Source organism: Vigna umbellata, chromosome 3 (genome assembly GCF_029865625.1).
Source record: "Vigna umbellata cultivar VRB3 chromosome 3, Vumbellata_1.0, whole genome shotgun sequence".
NCBI classification, from domain to species: Eukaryota; Viridiplantae; Streptophyta; class Magnoliopsida; order Fabales; family Fabaceae; genus Vigna; species Vigna umbellata.
The window spans coordinates 22,045,453-22,067,965 of NC_142167.1; the positions used below are offsets into that span (position 1 = coordinate 22,045,453).

Sequence of the window (22,513 nt, forward strand, 5' to 3'; positions counted from 1 at the left end):
ATTCGTTTCCTTGGATTGTTTTGGTTTCTTTGCAACATTTGTTTCACAATCAACCACATAAGTTGCATTTTTACCAAAACTTAATCATTTTATTCCAAGAGGGTAGCACCATAATTGCAGCAAGTATGCAATTTACGGCGGTAGAGTCACAGCAAAAATCAATATCAAATTCGTGACACCGATAAAGATGGACTATCAATATCAGAACGACTGAAAACGGTTAAAACCTGATTGAACCTCCTTTATCTCGCTTGCTCCATTTAATGATTATGACCATCCAGTTTGTCAACATTTTTGTTTGTGACAATCTCATATTTGAACAGTTGATAACACGCAAATGCAGGTGAAAATGAATATGGGTACAAGGAAAAAGAAGTTAAAGTAATGAAGTGAATTCAGCCCCGCAACTATCTCTTCTTCCCACTGGCGTCCAAATTGAACTCCTGGAGATTGAGTAAGAGATCATCTGAATTCAAGAAAACCTTGTTGGCAGAATTTGAAATCGTTTGAGCAATTTCCCTTGCAGCTTCAATTTTCCTTAAGGTGATAAATGCAGGATTGTTGGCTATAGCTTGACCAATCAACTGGGCACTCTTGGCTTCACCCTGTTTGTCAAAAAGAAGGGAACGTTATACACAAACAATAGAATTGTAAACGCAGCTGTCTGTATTCATTTCTAGAAAAAAGCTGTACGGCATCATATTAAAAGGAATTACTTGTAAGAGGGAGGTTTAACGTCCTTCATGCATGACCAGTTTCAACAGATAGGGCAATTGAAGATAATTTTATAAAGAACAGGACACTGGGGGAGCGGAATGGTAGAAGGCAGTAGAAAACAAATTATTAATATTCCTTGGTGTCGAAGTTCACAACTAGATACAAGTACCACTCACAATATCACTCTTCCTTTTAATTCGTATGGTTTGGTCCAAATTCAGAAACGATAAAAATATAGAAGCCACTCGTCGGAATACTAAGAATCGAATCAAATGTAAAAATGGGACAACTCATTTTTACCTGAGCTCTAATAACAGCACTTCTTTTGTCTTGTTCAGCTTTTTCAACAACAAATTTAGCTCTCTCAGCTTCTTGAGCAGCAACCTGCTTGGCTTCAATGGCAGCTGTAAATTCCTTCCCAAATGACAAACTTGTGATTGACACATCATCCAAAGCAATGTTAAAATGGGAGGCCCTCTCAGTCAATATCCTCCTTATTTCTCGACTGACGGTCTGTAAAACAGTATGTTCTAGAAACAATCAGTCCCACCTATAAGGCTATAATTTCGTTTTCATACTTATTCCAAAAGGTGAATTTACCAGATTCCTAAGAATACAATACGAACTCCAACTGAGAAGAACAGGGCACGCATTCAATTAGTTGTAAACAAGAAACGAGAGAATCTATGAACATATTTACCTCTCTCTGAGTAATGAGCTGACTGGCATTGTACTGTGCAACTACAGCTTTGAGAGTTTCATGTATAATAGAAGGCAGCACCCTTTCATTATAATTCTCACCCAGGGTTCGATAAATTGTTGGTAATTGGTCTGGAACAGGGCGTGTAAGGACTCTAAGTCCAATTTTCACCTACGACAAACAAGATCCACATTAAATGGTAGTACAAAGTGCTATGAAGTACGCCATGACCAAAAATACAAGGAGATAGAAGAAGATTTATTTGTACATATGCCATTAGAGCAAGCATGGACTATACATTTACATGACCCTTCTAAATCAGTGATAACTGTTCTATCATAAATTAGAATCTCACGGTCATATAGTTTATAGTTCAAATAAAATGGAACTAAGCAAAGTACAAAACATGCAAGGAGGAAGTGGGTTAAATGTACGAAAAACCTCAGAGTCATGTGTTCCAAACATGAATTAAGAAAATGAGGAAACAGTAAGGTATCCGATAGCAACATAAACTCTTAATGCCAACACTCAACAACTCGCTGACGGAGGAATGATTTTCATATAAGCAGACCATTGATGTTTACTGTAAATAAGCACCAACACGAGCTTCAATGTGAGGGAAGATCATGCAACCTCAGCAAAAAAGTATGTTGCTATAAAAAAAAATTAATAGAAAAAGGATAATGAAAAACCTATTTGACTCCTTGCAGCTACAAATTCAAGTACACTGAAATGTAATATCTCCAAGAATAAGATAAGAAACAGGACAGACAAAAAGATTTACCATTTGAAGATCACGGCTCCCTGAAGTACTCTCTACTAAATGAGGTCGTGCACGAACGTCATAGATCACAGGCCTCTCAAACCAAGGAATCATAACATGTGTCCCTTCAGGATAGACCTGCATTCAAGAGGCATACTATATTCATATGTTAATTGCAATAAAACTCCTATTCAATATAGGTCTACCTGTGTGTTCGGGAAGTGATTATTTTAGGATAACATCAGGTTTAAAATTTTTCAACAAAGACAGAGATTAAAGGACTATTTCTTCAAAATGAGATTATAATAAACACACACTGAGTGTTTATCAGTCTAAATATCAAATTCTCAAAAGTACAAAGTTATAGACACAGTATGTTCTTGACAGTAAGATTATTAGTCAACCATAAGCCTGAAACCCTTCACACACTAGAAGTGTTACAGGATGACAAGAAAACCCAAATACAAGAATATCGTAAAATCACATGTTTTGAACAAAAGTTTATGACTTACTTTGCAGAAGCATTATCTTATCTTATTTGCAAAAGATAAAAAGTCTTCATAAAAGAAGGTAAACTTAAATCTAGGAAAACTTAAGCCTGAGAACCAACTTAGCAAAATACTTACATCCATGAACAAAAACCCTAATAGAATTTTAATATAAATGTTTAGCGAGATCAATCTTGGGTAATGCATTTTCTTTGAATTCAAACGATCCTGGAGGTGGAGGCCATTACAAAAGACAGGAAAGGGCTTCTAAGTTCATTTCCAAAGTTGACAGTTGACACCATATCTGAAGTTTGGAGCAAAAGACTTTCACTAGAGTACAGACATCAACTAAAGATGATGCAAAAAGCATACAAAGTTACAACTAGTTGCATTACAAAAACCCATTCATTAAAAAGCCATGCACAAAGCAATTATGCAGTAACCTGGTCTTTGACACCAAGAATGCGATTGAACACAATGGCTCGATGACCTCCGTCAACATTGTACAAACTGTTTGCAGCTCCATACACAGCAATCCCACCGATGATGCTAGCTTTCAGCAAAGCAGCGATTCCGCCACCAGGAACCTTAGGGACATTCACGTTTTTGAAATTCATCTGCCATCCATTTACACAGCTCCGTTAAGCATCAAAGAGTGTACTAAGTAATGCAGATTTAGCCAGCACGAAGAAATTACACAACAATAAGATAGCGATAGAATCAAGGCAGCTAAGAAAGCTTAAATTGATAAATACCAAACAGTTATTAGGTGAGGAAAACTAGTATGAATCTGTGACCCAAGCATTGGGTCCTTCGAGTAGCAAAAAAACACTTGCAAAACCCTAAACTAGTTGCAGATAGCATTGAACATAAAAACGTTGAATTAAAGAGAAAACAGAGAGACCGTGAAAATTGATGAAATAATAAGATGCGTGTTGCGAACCTTGCAGACAATGGCTGCAGAAGATTCTTTCAGCTGAGTGGCGAGTTATTGAACTAACTCGTTGTAGGGTTTTAGGACTTAGACAAGAGAAGAAGACCAATACTTAGTACCACTGTCTGTAGGTACGGTTTCATTTTTTGCGGGTCGGGTACCCGAATTTGTACTTTTTTAACTAATTTTTCTAAGGCTTTTCAATCAACCAAATTAACAGTATTTAAAAAAAATGTGTTTTTTTTCAAAAAATAAATGTTTAATTTAATTTTATTAAAATGATAATATACTACATAATATAATGCTAATGTTATTATTTGGTAGAATGAAAATTGCTTGATAAATTTAGCTTTAAAGGCTATGTTAAAATAAAAGTATCTTATTTTATCATACGTCCAGTGTGAGAAAGAGATGTTCATTTCATATCAGTTAATTATTTTTCAAATACTGATTTTTTTTAATTTAAGATTTTAGTTCGTTGATTCATAAAAACTTTTTTTAGATGTGTTTACTCCAATTTTATCTTTAAAATATAAGATGTAATAAACCATGTAAGTAAATGAAGATAGACACATAATAATAATAATAATAATAATAATAATAATATCAATAATATTAATAATAATAATAATGTAGATTATATAAACGAGATTGCTAGATTAGCCTATGGATTCAAGTACATGCAATGGATTGTTATGGGCTGGGACAATCATGGTTTTGGGCTGGAAAAACTAAAATTTGAGTCCAGAATTGAATTTCCATTCGATGGCCCACTCCGTTGTGTTAGTGGGCACTTCCTTAAGGCTTTTTAATTTCTGCACCCCCACGATTTTTTCCTGCACTACCAAAATTTTCAAAAATAACATTTATTCTTCATAAAAGTGATTACCAAATTATATATTCTTCATAAAACATGTTATTTATCTTATAATTTTCATTTCATCTCCTTTCATTAAAACCAAATATAGATAGAATTCCTTCATGACTTTATTATTTCTTTTTGTCGGAAACAAGTAATATCCGAAATTTGATAATAAAAGCTAGTTGTGTCCATCGACGAACATGCTTATAAATTGTTTTAGAACTCAAAGACATAAAATATTATTAAAACTAAATAGCAAGTAAAAATACTAATGACAACACCAAAACTGAAACTAATAATAAGAATAAAAAAAAGAGTGGAGTTGCAATTAAGGTTATTCGAATAAAAAAATTCTAAAAATATATTAAAAAAAAAACCTAGGAAAGAGTGCAACTTGGAAGATATGTCACATGTGCAAAAGTACAGGTACGGGTGGTCCCACACTGAGTCACACGTGTACGGTTGATGTGTGATTGGGTAGTCCTCTTTTGTTTTAACCATCCTTTTTATGTTCTGATGTTTTGGATTTTTGTGTACGGTTAGTGTACCAAAAGGAAAAGCAAATGACCAAAAAATGCAAAAGAAAATTTGGCGACGAATACCTTTTCCAGCTTCAAAAGCGCTTTTCAAAAGCGCTTTTCAAAAACGCTTTTCAAAAACGCTTTTATCTATCCTTCTGATTCTTGAAAAGAAAAAGCGATTCTAACCATGTGATTCCTTCTTGTTGGTTCATGCATCTCACCAGTTTCAGTTCGATTACTGCAATCATAGAGCTTAACACTCGTTAATTAATACTCATCTTTCCAAACAAAACCTATTTCTCAAAACGAAATTCAAAAACGCAATTTAATTATCCAAATAAACCTGTTTTTGAGAAAAATATCTGAATATGTCGAACCGAATTCCAAGTCTGGGTTTTTCTTTTTAAATAATTAAAAAAAAGTATTTATATAAAATGAATAGTATATTTGTAATGAATTAGTTTTTCAAAAAAATAATAATATGTAATATAATTAATTGAGAACTTAGTAATATTTTATTAGTAAATTACTAAGTTGAAATTTACTTTATGTTCCTTTATTTCGTTTAAATCGAGTAATATCAGTTTTTATTTATTTATAGGAATAAGTAATATTAATTATCACTGAAAACTGAAATATTAGAGAGATTAATTTAATGAATTGTAGATTCCTGTTGTTTTGTTAAATATTAAAAGCTTATAAATTTATACTTTGTTTTAGACATAGTATCATAATTATACATTTTAAACTTATTTTGTGTACTTTTAATTATTAGAAAACGTATCAACGCCGAGTCAGCTAAACTTTGGTTAGATTAAATTATTATATTTTGACATTAAATGACAGAACAGTTGCAAAGATGATTTAAAAAAAAAGTACTTTATTAGGTTCTAATATTAAGTACTATTTTTAAAACTCTGTATTTTTTTTATTAAACAAGCTACTACAATTAAGCACATTTGATTGGAGATACATACAGACATTAATTATTTAATTGATCATGAGTTTTTTTTTTTTTGACTTTTTATGAAAACAAAGCAGAATAACCATTGATTTGAGTAGAAGAATTTATTTTAATCTTAATTAAGTACTAATAAGTTTGGCTTAATTGATTTCTATGAAATTTAAAGGCACAAAAAAATTAAGGAAAAAGGAATATTAAAAAAGAAAAAAAAAATGGGACTATAAAACAGGGAAGCTGTGAATCTTTCATGGTTACCTTTCAATCTTCTGTTCCTCTTCCGGGCTCAATCGAATTCATATCCTGAAAATATGGTGGCCGAAAGAGAAAGAGAGGTTAACGGTAACGGCGACGGAGAGAGAACGTTAATATTCACCTACGGAACCCTCAAGAGAGGATTCTCCAATCACCCGCTTCTTCAAGACCTCATCCGCGCCGGCGACGCTTCCTTCGTCGGAACCTATCGCACCGCCGGAAAATACCCTCTTGTATGCGGGCCATACCGGGTCCCTTTCCTCCTCAACTTTCCCGGGTCGGGTTGTTGGGTCCACGGGGAGCTCTACTCTGTCTCCACGCGCGGCCTCGTTCGGATGGACGAACTGGAGGGGACGTCACGCGCCCACTACGAGCGTCTCCCAATAAAGGTGGTTCCGGCGGGGGAGGGCGAGGAGGAGGAGGAGGGGAAGGAGGCGGAGGAGGAGACGGTGGCGGGGGTAACGTGCGCGGAGGCGTATTATGCACACAGGAACTACGCGATGGAGATGTGGAAGAAGAACGGGAAGCGAGGGTTGAGATGTTATTCGCAGAAAGAGACGATTGGTTATGTGAAACGCAAGGATCGGCCTCAAAATTTGACATTTCTCGATCATATTCGCTTTTTCCTTGCCTCAAATTAGAACAAGTTTAATTCTATTATCTCTCTCTCCCCCACCCACACACACTGAAAGTAATAATTAGGAAGGGTTTTTTCACCTTGTGTTATTATGTACCTTCTGGTTGATTAGGTTAGTCTTTTGCATGATTAGATCATGTTCTGTGTATCAATGCAATTTTCTCTATTCATCAGTGGTGGGACTACTACTACTACTATTACATGTTATGTTATGTTATGTTAAGTTTTTGCATTTTGCAAAAGAGGAAAACAAATTGAATGCTTGTTTTCTTTCCCTTTCTTCTTGTGTTTATTTTTTGACAATGGAATTTGTGCTTAGACTATGATGAGCTGATGATGATTACCAGGATCTGTCGTGAATACTGAAACAATCCATGCTGGCCACTGCTATTACTCAATATAACAGTTGAAAGTTCTGAGAAAAAACAGAGGAATTTACATGGCTGAAATTTTGTGTTTATTGTTGAGTTCTTAGTTATGTCAATTCAGTTCAGTTCCTATGCTGCAAACTTTCTAATATGGAGTAATTCTAACTCCTAAGATGTTTATCTTAAGAAATTAACCAGAAGATTTAAGACTTATGATTCCATGTTCTAATTACTAAAGGTTATCTAAAGATAATTAACAGTATGGAATTATGCAGAGGAAGATAAACCAGTTTTCTTGAAATGTACTGACTAAAAGCAAGTATTGTGATTCTAATTTTGTGTGATTTCAACACCCTTATTATGTTAGTTTTCTTCCTTTTTATATGAAATTTTTCAGTATGTTGGAATCTTTTGTCAACCTTTTACCTTGAGTATGAGGTATTTTTCTGATAAACTGGCTGATTTGTTGTGGAAGAAGTGGTGTATGGTGTAACCTCTGATTAAATTATAGTACTTTGCAGAAGCAGCTTCTCAGAAAATTGTTTTATATTGCAAGAAATGAACATGGTAACGTCTACGCACGTGGTTGGACCTCGAGCCTAGCACTTCCTTCGAATTTGTCTCTGATATGATAATGAACATATCGCATCGAACACTGCACAGTGATCACAGAAGAAGGATATGTTACATATTTGCTGATATTTGCATGTGGTTTTTATAATTATTTTTTCTCTTGATAAAAAAACTTATTTTTATTTTAGTCCTACCGTTTACTGATATCAAGTGATTAAATATCAGTTGGGTTAAGTCACGTGTATTTATTTTCCCTGGTTTGGTGTCCTTAATAAAAAAAATTTATTCATTTTGGTCATTCATAAAACTTTTATTTTTTAATTAATCTCATTTATTGACACATTTTATGCTCTTGTTAAAAATGATATACCTATTAATCTTCAAACTTTTTGAGTTTTACTGTCACTGAGAAAAACTAAAAAAATAAAATAAAAGTGGAAATCTTAACTAAGCAGAAAATATATTGTTTCTATTATGTTACCCTTATAAAAAAAATTGAAAAAACACACCTATGCATTCGGTTGGGTTAAGTGACGTGTATTCATTTTTGTCCCTTGTTTAAGATCCTTAATATTTTTTATTTATCTATTTTGGTCATTCATAAAAAAATTGTTTTTTATTATTTTCATTTATTGTCACATTTACGGTCATGCCAATAACTTAGTAGAATTGGTAAATATATTTTTTAAATGATCAGTTTGAAGAAAAATGTTTGATTAATGTAATGTAAATAATGTCATTTAAAGTTTGTATTCCTTCTTTCTTTCAGTATTTCTTATTTTAAGTTTCATATTCTTTAGGTTTCACTGTTGATTAAAAAAACTTAAAGAAATATGAAATGAAAATCTTAACTAAAGAAAAAACATTGTTTCTATTATAATGGTCACTATCAACTCAGTTCTCAAATAAAACAAAGGATAAATACCAAAACAAACAAAAAAATTATAGACAACTACAATGAATTTTTTTATTGAGGAAAAAATAATAATATAAAAATTCATTGAGAACTAAATGATAAAACAAATACACGTTAGTGCTATTGAAGTATCTACATCCTCATAATGAATAAATGGAATATCTATTACCAAAGTAAGAAAAAAATATTATGAGCAAAATAAGAGAGAAAACACTAGTGAAAACGTACAGAAATTCATAAATTTGAGAGATGAAAATGTTATTTAAGTTTATAAATAAATGAGTTAGTGAATCTCCTAATCCTGATATTTTAATTTTCTTAAATTGTTTATTCGGTAAGCATAGATATATATTAATTCGGTACCATTGATTTCAACGGAATCTTAACAATGGAGTCTTGACGATGTAATCAATAGCTAAAGCGATCCCACTATTTACTGTTTTTTAAAAGCAGTCTCAAATAATTGAGCATGACAGCAGCAAGCCACAATTATTGAACAATACTTGAAGATTGAATACCAACCTTGACGACCAAAACTAAAACTAACAATCATCGATGTTTTTTCCCTTAAGAAAAAGAAACTGTTGTCTTTTAAGAACAGAATGAATTTCACTTTCAAAACATTATATAATTATTCCACAACCCTACTTCAAACAAAATCTAACACGATAAAGGTTACAGATTCCTACGCAGCATTTTTTCAATTGTGTTGTAGTTGGTGAGGACAACATAGTGATGAACATAATGGTCCCCAACAAAACCAAAGACAAGAACAATAAGCATCATCTCCAATCAGAAACTTATTTTTATTTGAAGGGTTACATTTTCAAGGTTGAGGGTCGTTATCTTTCATATATGAATATTTGGTGGTCTACACACCACAAAAAAAACATTCAACCATTTAAGATCCTTATTTTAGTGATCTTTTATTCATATGGGCATGCACTCGTTCAGAATTCTAACCCTGACTAATACCAAGTCCATTTACAGAGTTAATTGATTTAATATGAAGATTAAAAAAACAGCATATTGTACACTAGTCAACAAACCAAGAGGCATGAAACAAAACTAGTACACTGACGTAAAGGTTCGTCATAACAGCTCATTCTAAACGTACACTTGAAGTAGCTTGATATTACAGTGTGTATGATTCAAGAAGAGTTGCATTGTCAATTATGGAGGTTTCAAATCTCGGTGAAACCGAGTGGAGTGGAAATTAAGATCATGGTTACGCTTTAATATCCTTATTCGTAACTCCGCTGGATGAAATTTAGATTTTGATGCCTGTTAGATATGTTCATCCATTAACTTATAGAGACATGTGTAGCTGCAGTGATAAAATAAAGGGAAATTAAATAAATTGCAACAGAGAAGGACAAACCTTATTTATCAAGGGATTCAAAATTTTCAATCAATTGTGGTGACCTGCATTATAGCACAAAAATTAAGTTTAGGTTAGGTAGAAATAGACTTGAATAGAATAAGCAAATAAACCCGACATCAGATACTGTACAGTACACGTTCATTTACAAATTTTTATTATATATGTTCACTTGGGAACCTCGATAAAGGTAATGAAGGACCAGAATTAGGCTTTTCGAGGATGTGAACAGCCCAAGCAAAAAAAAAAAGGCATTTCGACGTATTGATGTTTTGAAGGCTTATTTATTAATAAATCATGAATAGGAATTTTGTGTTGGTATGTGAGGTAATAAAGAAAAACCAGAAGATTGGGTTTCAAAATGTTTTGACCCAAGACATAGTGGTATGACAGAATCCAACAGAAGAAGGCTAATGTCTCCTGAATTCTCCAAAAGATGTTCCCCGTTGAATTGAATACTTCTAATCTTGTTAAAACTGCATCAAGTTTATGCTGACATAAATTTGCAGACATTGAATAGAAATAACAAATATCCACAAATTGAACAGCAGGAAATTCTGAGCTTAGAGTAAATAAGCTCCACAAATGTCAACTCTAACACTAAATTCCCCTTTCAAATGAATTTGCACATAGCTTCTAAGAAAAATTTTAAAATAAGAAATTAGTACAACATTATCGAGATTTGAACAACTGAATGTTCAAGGTAGTGCGTGACTGAGCTGGATCACTAAGTCTCGCAACCTAAAGCTGAAGCATCCAAAATTATCACACTCCTTAGTACAACTATGTTGAATTTATTACATCCTATGTCAGATTTTAGTTAATTGTGTTAGATCACTTGAATAGCATTACACAGTTCCACATAAACGGCTAAAACCTTTATTGTCATTCAAAAGACCGTGTTGACTCTATAGCCTCTGGTGAATGTTGGGCTTAAGTGAAAATAAAGTTCAAGTGGTTGCGGGGAAAGAACCAATTATACAGTTCTCTACAGTAAGGCAAATTTCCACTAGAAAAAGATTTTAGTTCAATTCCTTTTTAAATTCCTCGTGACAACAGGCCATGTTATGTTTACATTGGACGTTATAGCTGGTGAATCCCACACTCCTACAATTGAATCACGGAGAACACAAATACAGGGAATAAAAAAAAGTAACATTACCATCTGTCTGTTTGACTGATACCAAGTCCATTGCAGGTAAGAATCATGCCCTTAAATCTGGCAAGATATTCCTGTGCAGCAACAAAGAGAAAAGGCCACAAAAGGTGAGTACAACACTCATCACTCAAGATGATATATCACAAACAAGTGTAAGTAAATGACTACTAACATTAGATGATAGTTACGTTGCATACCTGTAAACTATATTTTTCAATTTCGCATATCCCCGTTAAATCATAATCAAGACGCTTGGCAGGATCACTTAATACTGTTATGTAAAACAGAAGGACAATGGTCAACAAGAAAATCATGATTATCATGTCACAGCTCTAGCTGTTTTCTACACCATAACCATATGCAGGAGAGACAAACCTCTTGGTCAAACTTTGTGGCACTAAGTAAAATAATCCACACAGAGTACCACTAACAGACCTATTCATTAAGTTTAATGTAATTTCCATTACAAAATCAGTTGAGTTTGCTAGTAATGCTCAAGTAGCCAAGTTGACAATCCTGTAAATTTCACCATTCATCTAAATACATTTTGCCAAATAAATTAAAGTAGTTGACTGTTGATTTACACTATATCAAACGTATAAAATAGTATTCTCATTTATCATATGTTAATTAAACAGATGGAAAGTATATATAACATAATATAACTTGGGTTTTTCTTAATTATGTTTTGGGTTTGAATGTTGTCATCAACGTGTTCATGAATATGCGATTTCCTTCCTTCTTCTCAACATTTCAATCACCATAAAGTGTAAAGTTCAAGCCTACAAGGTTATGTTAGCATCAGATACAAGCTTGACGACAAGGTGTAAGTTCATATTCAAACTAATGAAGGACCACGATCTTTTTACTGTAACCATTTGTATATTGTGATTCTCTTGATGATAGAAACATAACTGTTCGATTTTTGGGATATGTAATAATAAGGGTGGTCGTGGAAGACAGGAAATTAAATCTTGTTAAATGATGTGCTTAGTGTTTACAAGAAAAAACTAATGTATATCTTTTACCATTGTAAGCTTCATTTATCTCTTGAAATTTTGTAGTAACAGCACTGTCACCTCCGTGCTTGTCAGGATGCCATTTCTGTTCAATGTATTGAATCATGTATACATAGTAAGCAAACTTGTATAAAAGAATTTTCCGTTTGAAAATTTGAGGAGATAGAATTGTGGGAGCTACTATAAAAAAAGATAGGTTACCAACCAATGCGAGTCTTCGGTAATTTAATTTGATATTTTCATCAGTTGCATCATAATCAACCTCCAGCACTTTGTAATAATCCTAAATGAAGAGCACATAAAATTAAAAACATTTCAAGCTCATCAACTAACGTTTTTGCTACACGCAGTGATGATGGCATTGCCAAAGTAAGATAGTTTCAAGCACCGACATGAGAGTGGCAGAGTTTTTAAGTTTCAAGAAAGCAGAGAAAACTAAATCAGCTCTAAGACTGTGTTGAATAGAGTGAGAGACATATTTCATAAAATGCTCCAAAGCAGTATCAACCAAGCAACCAACTAACAGATAAACCTACACACACTGCACTTCTCAGACCAATTTAACCCACAACTTCAATCTGCCCGAAGCTTAACTATTAACTAAAATAGTAATCAAACACATACACTACTCAATTCAGCAATTTTATTCAATATTTTCCTTCCTATCAGCTCCAAACTACATTCTTCTCAGACATATGACATTCCTCTTACCCAGTCTCAAAAGGGTTCCGCCGCCATCAAATAGAAAACAATGTAGGAAAGGGGCGAGGAAAAAATAAAAAGAAAACACATATAAACTCAAATAAGAGTGTCGATTTTCAAATTAAAAGAATCCAGCAACAAATTTGGATCAAAATTAACTTTAGTCTCGAATATTTTCAAGAAATGAAATAGCGCAATAGTATGAACGGAAAGTTGAAAAATGAAGATTACATAATACCTTAGGAGGGTTTGTGTCGTCAGCAGCAGCCATGTGCTACGGAAACGTGGTCGACATGCGCACCTTCTCTTACATAATTCATCGGAATCCAACACAAACCTCGGAGACCAAAACCAGACCAGCACCACAATGCTTCAACCCACCACAGATACGCTTGATGTTGAAGAAAAGTAATTAGTCGCCGATTGAAAGGAGTGCGATAAAACAAAGTGAGAATTGGAAATTTGTGTGGTGAAAGAGAAAACAAGAGGACATTCCTATGCCACAATTGGGAAATTAGGATCGCAATTAGGTTTTTCTTTTTTTTCCCTTTCTGTTTTTGTTTTTGGGTATGGCGCTTTCTACCGTTATGTTACGCGGTTGTTCATCGTGGTAAAATTCGTGGAGGGAACGAATCTTATTATTCTTTAGATAGATAATAATGGATTTAAATTGTTTATATTTTAAATACTTCATTTCACAAACTCGGTTCAAATTTATTAAATATTAATTTTTTCATAAAATATTTCAATTATTATTTGATAAAAAAGTTAATATTAAATAGTATTTAATAACTCAAAAGTGATAGGTGAAGTTACGACGCTGGGGATAATATTTTTTTTTGTCAACATCCTTATAAGAATTTAATTTACGCTTGCAAAATTTTTGTATGTATAACTATTTTGACTAATATTGGTCCCACTTAATCTTCTTTATGTTGTTGGTAAATGGTATTATTTTAAAAAAAAATCAATTTCTTAAGTATCAAAATCTTATTTTTATCATATTCGATATTTTGTTAACTATTTAATATCCTTTTTATTTAAATTAATTTTAAAAATATTTTTAATTTTAAAAGTATGTTTCATATAAAGATAAAAAGATGTTTAATTATTATTTAAATTTAAAAAATAAAATTGTAATATTATAAAGAGTTAAATATATTTTTCGTCCCTTAAGTATCACACGATTTTGGATTTAGTTCATACTCGAAACTTTTGTTCCTTTCACGTCAGATGCCACTTTCCCTGATAACTTTGTGCCACGTTTTTTTTTCTTTTTTTTTTCTCTCTTTTACTACTCTTTTTGCTAAGAACCCTAATTATTTTCAAACATAAAAAACCCCTAATCTGATTTATTAAATGATTGAAGACATGTTCACGTAAAAGTGCTTGATTGAAGACATGCGCGATTTGCGCGAAGTTGAACGGAGAAGACAAAGAAGCGTCGAGAGATGGAGGTTGCTTCGCGCAGGTTGTTGCAAGCATGGCTTAGACGGAGGTTGAAGGAGATGAGGGAGGCGTTTAATGCTTCCATGGCGCGATTAAGACGAAGGAGATTCTTTGAATGGTGGCGCAAAGGAGGAAGATGTCTCGCGAGTTAGGGTTTCACAATTTGGATTGTTGATTTCTGGAATTTGCTATTCAGGTGCGAAGGTGTGAAGAAGATGATGAAGTGCGATTTCGCGAGTGTAATTTGGGATTTTATGGTTTCTTTGCATTCAATTAGATTTTTCTTCTGCAGATTTCCATGGTGATTTCGATTTAGTGAAGAAGATTAGTGTAGGGAGATCGTTGTGATTACCCTTTTGTAGGAGTTGTCCATGGTGGACTCATGGTGATGGCCATGGAAGTAATTGAATCGCGAGGGAATTAAGAAGGGGCATAAATTGAATCGTGGGTTGAACTGATGTATTCAAAATTTGAACTTGTGCCTTTTTTAGTATCTGAACCTGATGAGTTTGTTGTTATTTGGTGGGAGAGGAGAGATGGGTGTTGCTGCTATTGTCGAACTTTTGATTTTTGCTAAGAACCCTAATTATTTTCAAACATAAAAAAGCCCTAATCTGATTTCATAAATGAAAACATATGTGACACATCACTTAAATATGATTTCAAAAAATAAAAGTAACGTGGCACACAAATGGTATCAGACTGACTTGCCGTTAGCCACCTCACAAGAAAATCTAACACCGTTACTTTTTAAGGACTAAAAATACGAGTTTTAAAACTAAAAGGACTAAAGGAACAAAAGTTTTGAGTCGGGACTAAATCCAAAATCGCGTGATACTTAAGGGACGAAAAACATATTTAACCCTATTATAAATATCATGTAGTCTTTATATAATCACAACATCAAGATCTTCATTTATAACCAATCAATTTTATAAAAAAGTAAAAATTATTGTAAAATAGTAAGTTAACTTATACTTTTTCTTCTGTTTTCGTTGTTTTCTTAATGCATGCAATAGGCATGTATAGTTTGAGTCTTATATTAATCATATGTTGATCATTAGTTTTAACCAAATACCTTGATCATGATTTTGTAGTTCATAGATGTAATAAAGTTCTTTAAGATGGAAAAATGGTTTAGGTTCTTTTGCAGTTGTTGAAACTTCTAATAAATAAGAGAATCTAAATATTTTATTTCTAAAGTTTTAATAGTTTTGATGAGCTGAGTTATCATGTTGAAATTGTATGAAATCATTATTGACTCTTGTTTAAATTTTATGATCATGTTTTGTGTGACAAGTTGAAATTGGTGGTTGGTACGGTGAATCTATGAATGTTTGATTTCTGTTTTAATTAGTCACTTTTGTTGAACTTTGGTTTGATAATAGGTTAGAGTAATAATTTGTAATTTTTGGACTAAAACTGGGATTTGATAAGTGAAATTCTAAAGTGACGATTTTTTGGGTGAGTTTAACATTTTGAGTTTGTAATTGTGTCCATTAGAACTTGGTTAGCCATTATGTCTACTAAAATATAATATATATTATATGAAATATGTGATTTGAGTTTTTAGGAAGTTGATTTGATTTGAAAGACTGAGTTTTTTGTCAATTAAGCAAATTGGTATTCAGTATGAGTTATAAACATGTTTTTAAATATATTTTTTGTGTCAAGAAAACCAATTTGGTCATTTAAATAGGTCTCGAGTGTATGCAAATCAAGTTTTTAAGTTATTGTTTTATAGTATAGTCGAGTGGTTATGTGTGGTGTTGAGTGCTACCAAACCTGAGAACTACTATGCTTTAGGACGTTGAGCGACCATTTGGGCATTGAACGCTACAAAGTCAGTGAATTCTTCGATATTTAGGTGCTGAGCGGTGGTTTAGGACATTGAGCGTCATTTCTCCATATAGGTATGGATCTTGTTTTTTCTCGATATTTTGTCTTTGTTCTAATAATATTGTGATTGTTTTCTCCAATATTTGATTCATGTTTGTTTAAAATAATGTTGTATAGAACTATATCCTTGTTTTATATTGGAGATTTTGTTTAGGTTTAGTGAATGATACATGTAGATATGATACAAGTGGTATATGATAAAATTGTGAATGTGAATTGTATAGTATTATAAGAAATTAAAAGAAAAATCCTTTAAAACGATTATGTATAGTATATGTATATCAGGATTACTACAACATTCTTAATAACGTATAGAGAAAAAGTTATGTCGGGGAGAATAATAAGAATGTTTTTTATTTTAATCTTTATTTTCTTAATAACCATGAAGTTTAAATTAGAACTTTCTTTATCACGTAGTATAAACATGACTGATAAAAAAATAGACAACAAATCAATTATTTTGAAAGTAAAAAATAAACGGTGTGAAAGTTTCTGTCATTTCATTTTCAATTTTACCTATATATTTATCCGAGAAAACAATTACTATCAATTTCACTTAAAAGAAACATTAGTTATTATCAACGAATAAAGCAAATTTCAGAATTAATGGCGTTTTTATCAAAGTTAAAACCACAAACATCTAATAATGTCAAATAAGAGAGAGTATATAAGACAAGAGTATATGAATGTGAGAGGAAAATATAAAAATAATTTATATTGACACTTTTTGAAATGAAATATAGTGTTGAGTAATAAACTACCCAAATAAATTTATTATATATATTTTTTTTAAGAAACTACCCAACATATTTTAAGAGTATTATATTGTTTGAATATTTTTCAAAGAAGATTTCTAAATATATATTCATATAAATATATGTATTTATTTTTTTATAATTAATATAACTATAAAAAAAGACGTTACACTAGCAACTCTCTCCCATCTGGCCTCGAATTCCTTTAATAGAGTAATTACCATATTATTTGTTTTCAATGTTTCAGAGGTCAGAAACTAACTTCTTGATGCTTATTTTCGGCTTTAAATAATTTGAAAATTTTAAAGAATTAGTAATTTAATTAACTAAACGTATTCATTATACTTAATTTTATAAAATTCATAGTTGAATTTGAAATATTCAATCAATTTTTACAATGAATGCTAGATTAGTGGAATTAAATAAACAGACAAAATTAATCAATTAACCCAATTAATTGATTATTCCCTGACAAAAAACCTTAATTAACATACCATAGTTAAACAATTAGTTGCAATTAATTGAGATGAATAGGTGCAAGTTAAGTTTAATTTGTAAAAGAAAAAATTATAATTGTAATTAAAATGTAGGATATATTTAATTTGGATAAAAAATAAATAAGTAACTCTAATTTAGCTAATTAACTGCTTAATTAGTTTTTTATTGTTTTTTAAAATAATATTAACTAACACAAACAAAAAATCATGTGTAATTAAACATTCAATTGCGATTAGTTGAATTGAATATTAAAATAAACAAAAAATAATGATAATGTCTAGATTCCGTTAAAGGGTTATTGTTACGTGTTAGGTGTATCAAAACAAAACTAATTGAATTTTCTTATAACTTTAAAGAATTAATATTCGCAAGGCTTTTATTAAAAATAATGTTTTTCTTTTTTATCAAATATCCATGTGATAATTAAGTCTGATGCTGGTGAGAACAAAAAATAAATTAGAATGATTGTCAAATTTAGGATATGAGAATAGAAATACTCAATTAATAGTACTATAATAATCATTGTAAAAGTGTTATAATAGATTCAACTTTTTGGAAGAAAAAAATAATAAAATCAGCGGTAGATTTTCAAAAGATATTTTCGAGTATTAAACTAGATGTATAAAAAATTCTGGGATGTAAAATACATCAAATATAATAAAATTAAATAAGAATGCCCACTTGAAACTTTTGTAACCTAGATTTTTAATTCAATTAAACAAGATCATTATTCAAACATTTGTAAATATTTTTTTAAGATTTGTTTATATAGATTAGCAAAGAAATATGTGGACCATTAGTCAATAATTGTTAGGCGAAACAGCTAAAAATGAAAAGTATTAAGCCGTTTTACCCTTTTAATTAAGGAGTTTGGCTATTTAAGTGAGTGGATAAACCTTTATTTGCAAGATAAAGTTGTTCTAATCGGTTTATGAGATTGAGTTCAATTTGTTTTAATACAATTTTCAAATTTTAAACACATGTTAAAATTATTATTTTTCTTCGTATTTATTACTTGGAGAATCATAGATATGATAATATTAACATATGTAATGAATATAATTCACCTATTATAATACTATAAATTTATATTTATAAATTTTTATGTAAGTTCCATATTAATATCGACTTCATTGCACTTCAATTAATAATAATTTTGTTCAGATTTAACATAATCATAGTCCAATTTAATTCGACTGCTTAATTATACGATTTCTTTAGAATTATAGACAAAAAGAATAGATTTTTAAACCACGATCATTGTATACACATATAATAAAATTAAGGGTTAAATATGTTTTTAGTCCCTAAACTATTGGTCGTTTTTGGTTTTCGTCCCTCTTTCAAAGTAAGGTATAATTTGGTCCTCATTTTTTTCGAAAACGTTCAAGTTCCGAGGACTAAAACGATCGAAAAGGATGAGGACCAAATTGTACCTTACTTTAAAAGAGGGACGAAAACCAGAAACGACCAATAATTTAGGGACTAAAAACATATTTAACCCTAACATTAAATTTGAAAAGCATATTTATTTTATGTAAATTCTTTCTAATATTTTTTAATTATAATTTCTGAACTAATCAGTTTGGTTATTTGGTTTGATAAAATAAATATATTTTCGGTGCAATTATTGTTGTTGGTTGAGAAACACATTATTTGTCCATTAATAAATGGACGTTAAATGTACGAGAGCTGAAAGACTAAAACCTACTTTGCCATTTGGTCTTTCTAGACACGGCAGTGGGTGGTGGAGCGTATAGTGCTTGGGCTTATTCGTCATATGTAAAAAGAATATATTATTCATTAGATATATTTAAGAACTATAAACATAAAGTATAAACATTTTGGGCTAAAAAATCAGTTGAAAAAAAATAAAACGTAATTTATTTCTTACATTTATAAATAATTTAAAAATATTTTTATTAATTTATAATAATTATAAAAAAATTGAAAAGCCAAATATTGTATATGGATAAATGAGTAATTTATAGAAAAATTTATATCACCTAAGTCAAATGAGTAATATTTTTTATTTATTTATTTATTTTTTTGTTATAAAGAAGAGGGCACTGCAGCACCTTCATAAGAACTTAGAACAACATTTGTTTGATTTAGTTACGAAACTGTGTTCTAATCTAAAATGTCAAGAACCTCGCAGGTTGTAACATGCAAAGGTATCATCTTTCAACCCTGTTTACCACTTCCATATTTCTTGTGACCTTGCTAATTATCTGACTTATGCATGCATAAAATTTTTGAGTGTGTTCAAATTTGGTTTTGACACTGTAGCTGCAATATGCTGGGGCCTAGGGCAACCTGTTACGGTGGAAGAGATACAAGTTGACCCACCAAAAGCAACTGAAGTTCGAGTTAAGATGATTTGTTCCAGTTTATGCCACACAGACATAACAAGCATTCAAGGATTCCCACATGTCAGAGTCTCTTCAATCCTATGTTTGAGTCTGAGTTTTTTTTTTACAAATCACTTAAGAACAACATAGTTTTTTCTTGATCTTTCTTCCACTGACAAATTGATTGCAGATGAAATTTCCTCGAGCACTTGGGCACGAAGGAGTTGGGTAAGCTCTACCACACTACATTTTTCTTTGACATGTCATGTTCATGTTAACGATTTCATGTTCATTTTTCTTTGGTTGTATATATCTTCTGTCGATTACATGTTTGTTTTAATTTCAGTGTGGTGGAGAGTGTTGGTGACCAAGTGACAACCCTTAAAGAGGGCGATGTGGTGATCCCGACATACATAGGCGAGTGTGAAACATGTGAGAATTGTGTTTCCGGACAAACCAATCTATGTCTGACAAACCCTGTGAGTTTAACTGGTTTACTACCAGATGATACTTCAAGGATGTCCATCAGAGGACAGAGGCTATACCATGTTCTAAGTTGTGCTACATGGTCAGAATACATGGTTAGTGATGTCAATTACGTTCTCAAAGTCGATCCAACCATCGATCCAACCCATGCCAGTTTCATCTCATGTGGGTTTTCAACCGGATTTGGAGCTGCTTGGAAAGAAGCCAAGGTTGAAAGTGGGTCCACTGTAGCTGTTTTGGGTCTTGGTGCTGTTGGATTAGGGGTACAAAAATCTGCATCAAAGTTGTTGGATTCTCATTTTTTATCTGTTTGAGTTTGAAACTTGAATTGTGATTAAGTGAAACTGACATCGTGTTGTAGGCTATAAGCGGAGCCAAATTTATGGGAGCAGCTAACATAATTGGAATTGACAAAAACGAGAAGAAGAGGGAAAAAGGAGAGGCTTTTGGAATGACCCACTTCATAAATCCTACTGATTCTGCTAAATCTGTTTCAGAATTGGTTAAAGAAGCAACTGGTGGAATGGGTGTGGATTATTCCATTGAGTGCACCGGAATTCCTCCTTTACTTACTGAATCATTGGAAGCCACAAAAGTGGTTAGTTTCACCTCATGTACCTGTTTGGCTACTGTTCTTACATCTACAATATCAATATCACAAATGAGATATAAGGGTAATTATGACAGCACTCTCTTTTCAAAACCTTAAAATCTTAAGATAAAACTTAAATTCAGATTTTAATTAATGAATAAACCTTAATCCATCATGATTGTACATGTACTCTTGTTGTATTCCCTTCTGTGATTTTGTGTTAAAAGCTATTTCTTTCTTACATGCAGGGAACGGGTAAAACAGTAGTAGTTGGAATACCAGCAGAACCTACTGTTCCTTTGGGTATAATAACCATTCTTTTGGGCAGAACTTTGAAAGGTTCAGTTTTTGGGGGCCTAAAAGTTAGATCTGATCTGTCCATAATTGCTGACAAATGCCAGAAAAAGGTAACCCTCTCTGGCATTAACATTTAATTAACTAAAGTATATTAATTTTCTAAATCATTTCTTGCATGTGTTTTATGCGAAGAATCAATTATGTAGTGATAAATTTGGTAATTTTTTACAGGAATTTCCTCTTGAAGAACTACTGAGCCATGAGGTCCCATTAGAAGATGTTAAGAGAGCATTCGAGATATTGAAGGAGCCCAATTGTCTGAAAATTGTCATCAAGATGTCGCACTGAATACAGAACAAGAGACAAAGGCTTCAACAGAGTGCAGAGATTCACGTGAAACTCTGACATTTCTATCAGAGGATACTTTTAACATGTGATTCAGAAATATCTCTGTAACAAATAAAAAATAGTGGTGTAGAGCACCACTCTTTTAAAAACATTCTATGGTCTATTTTTATATATTGTTAATTTTTTTATTCAATATAAAATATAAAAATGTAAATAGATATTCAAACAGATAGAATATTATGAAAGCAATTAAAAATGTAAAAAGAAATTGAGAATTTGATTTTTATTTGCAATTTATTAAATCAGATGTTTTTATTAACAGGAAACATTAAAAAAATCGAATTGAAATCGGTGTTCTTTTTAATTTTCGTTTAAAGTTGAGACTGATTTTGAAAGCAAACTTTTACTAGCAGTCTGGATTTGTCAAATTGTTTTTACTGGATATAAAAAAATTAGGCACAGGTGTCAACAGTTATTTACAGTGTTAATAAATCACACATTTATAACGTAATTATAGATGAAAGAAATTAATTGTTAATTTTTTTAGAGCTACAACCACAGCACAAAATAAAACTTTTACAGTAAAAAGGAAGATAATGTTATTGTGAGTGGACTTTCTTTTTTATAAACAAACCGTCTTAAAAAAATTAACCATAAAGAGAAGATTTATGTACTGTTAGCAAAATGGAGAGAACAACAAAATCAAGTTTTCTTTTTCTTTCATGAAATTTATTCCATTTCTTTTGGAGTGAACTTTTGTAATTTTATTTTTGGAAAAAGATTAATTTTTGAAAATGAGATAAAAAATCAACCAGTTGTAAATAATGGAAAAATAATCTGATTTTATTTTTAATATTTTTTAGAAATCTATGACATAAAAAG

At 31.6% G+C, this 22,513-nt stretch overlaps 4 protein-coding genes across 8 annotated transcripts; 2 read left to right on the forward strand and 2 right to left on the reverse strand.

The window, feature by feature from the left end:
• Positions 1 to 220: 220 nt before the first annotated feature.
• Positions 221 to 3,743, reverse strand: LOC124827043 (prohibitin-1, mitochondrial-like). Its single transcript, XM_047300024.2, has 6 exons — positions 3,612 to 3,743; positions 3,112 to 3,285; positions 2,202 to 2,318; positions 1,418 to 1,588; positions 1,018 to 1,230; positions 221 to 605 (listed from the first exon to the last, which is right to left on the reverse strand). Exons 2-6 carry the CDS (start codon positions 3,283 to 3,285, stop codon positions 408 to 410), a joined length of 873 nt encoding a protein of 290 aa, XP_047155980.1. The 5' UTR covers positions 3,612 to 3,743; the 3' UTR covers positions 221 to 407.
• Positions 3,744 to 6,188: 2,445 nt separating this feature from the next.
• Positions 6,189 to 7,113, forward strand: LOC124827042 (AIG2-like (avirulence induced gene) family protein). Its single transcript, XM_047300023.2, has one exon. The coding sequence runs from the start codon at positions 6,258 to 6,260 to the stop codon at positions 6,840 to 6,842; it is 585 nt and encodes a 194-aa protein (XP_047155979.1). The 5' UTR covers positions 6,189 to 6,257; the 3' UTR covers positions 6,843 to 7,113.
• A 2,565-nt stretch (positions 7,114 to 9,678) lies between these two features.
• Positions 9,679 to 13,528, reverse strand: LOC124827040 (Chaperone DnaJ-domain superfamily protein). 4 transcript variants are annotated; one of them, XM_088108307.1, is made up of 8 exons: positions 13,195 to 13,528; positions 12,460 to 12,537; positions 12,264 to 12,339; positions 11,433 to 11,506; positions 11,239 to 11,309; positions 10,448 to 10,552; positions 10,077 to 10,120; positions 9,679 to 9,954 (listed from the first exon to the last, which is right to left on the reverse strand). In XM_088108307.1, the coding sequence occupies exons 1-7, from the start codon at positions 13,225 to 13,227 to the stop codon at positions 10,078 to 10,080; spliced, it is 480 nt and encodes a 159-aa protein (XP_087964433.1). In that variant the 5' UTR covers positions 13,228 to 13,528; the 3' UTR covers positions 9,679 to 9,954; position 10,077. The 4 variants fall into 4 exon arrangements, with proteins under 4 accessions (XP_087964433.1, XP_087964431.1, XP_087964434.1 ...); XM_088108305.1 differs by having other exon boundaries at positions 9,679 to 9,979; positions 13,195 to 13,527; XM_088108308.1 differs by lacking the exon at positions 10,448 to 10,552 and having other exon boundaries at positions 13,195 to 13,527.
• A 6,064-nt stretch (positions 13,529 to 19,592) lies between these two features.
• LOC124827028 (8-hydroxygeraniol oxidoreductase-like) lies at positions 19,593 to 21,802 on the forward strand. 2 transcript variants are annotated; one of them, XM_088110106.1, is made up of 7 exons: positions 19,593 to 19,731; positions 19,847 to 19,989; positions 20,099 to 20,136; positions 20,255 to 20,657; positions 20,756 to 20,992; positions 21,235 to 21,393; positions 21,515 to 21,802. In XM_088110106.1, exons 1-7 carry the CDS (start codon positions 19,698 to 19,700, stop codon positions 21,629 to 21,631), a joined length of 1,131 nt encoding a protein of 376 aa, XP_087966232.1. In that variant the 5' UTR covers positions 19,593 to 19,697; the 3' UTR covers positions 21,632 to 21,802. The 2 variants fall into 2 exon arrangements, with proteins under 2 accessions (XP_087966232.1, XP_087966233.1); XM_088110107.1 differs by lacking the exon at positions 21,515 to 21,802 and having other exon boundaries at positions 20,756 to 21,068; positions 21,235 to 21,378.
• Positions 21,803 to 22,513: the final 711 nt, after the last annotated feature.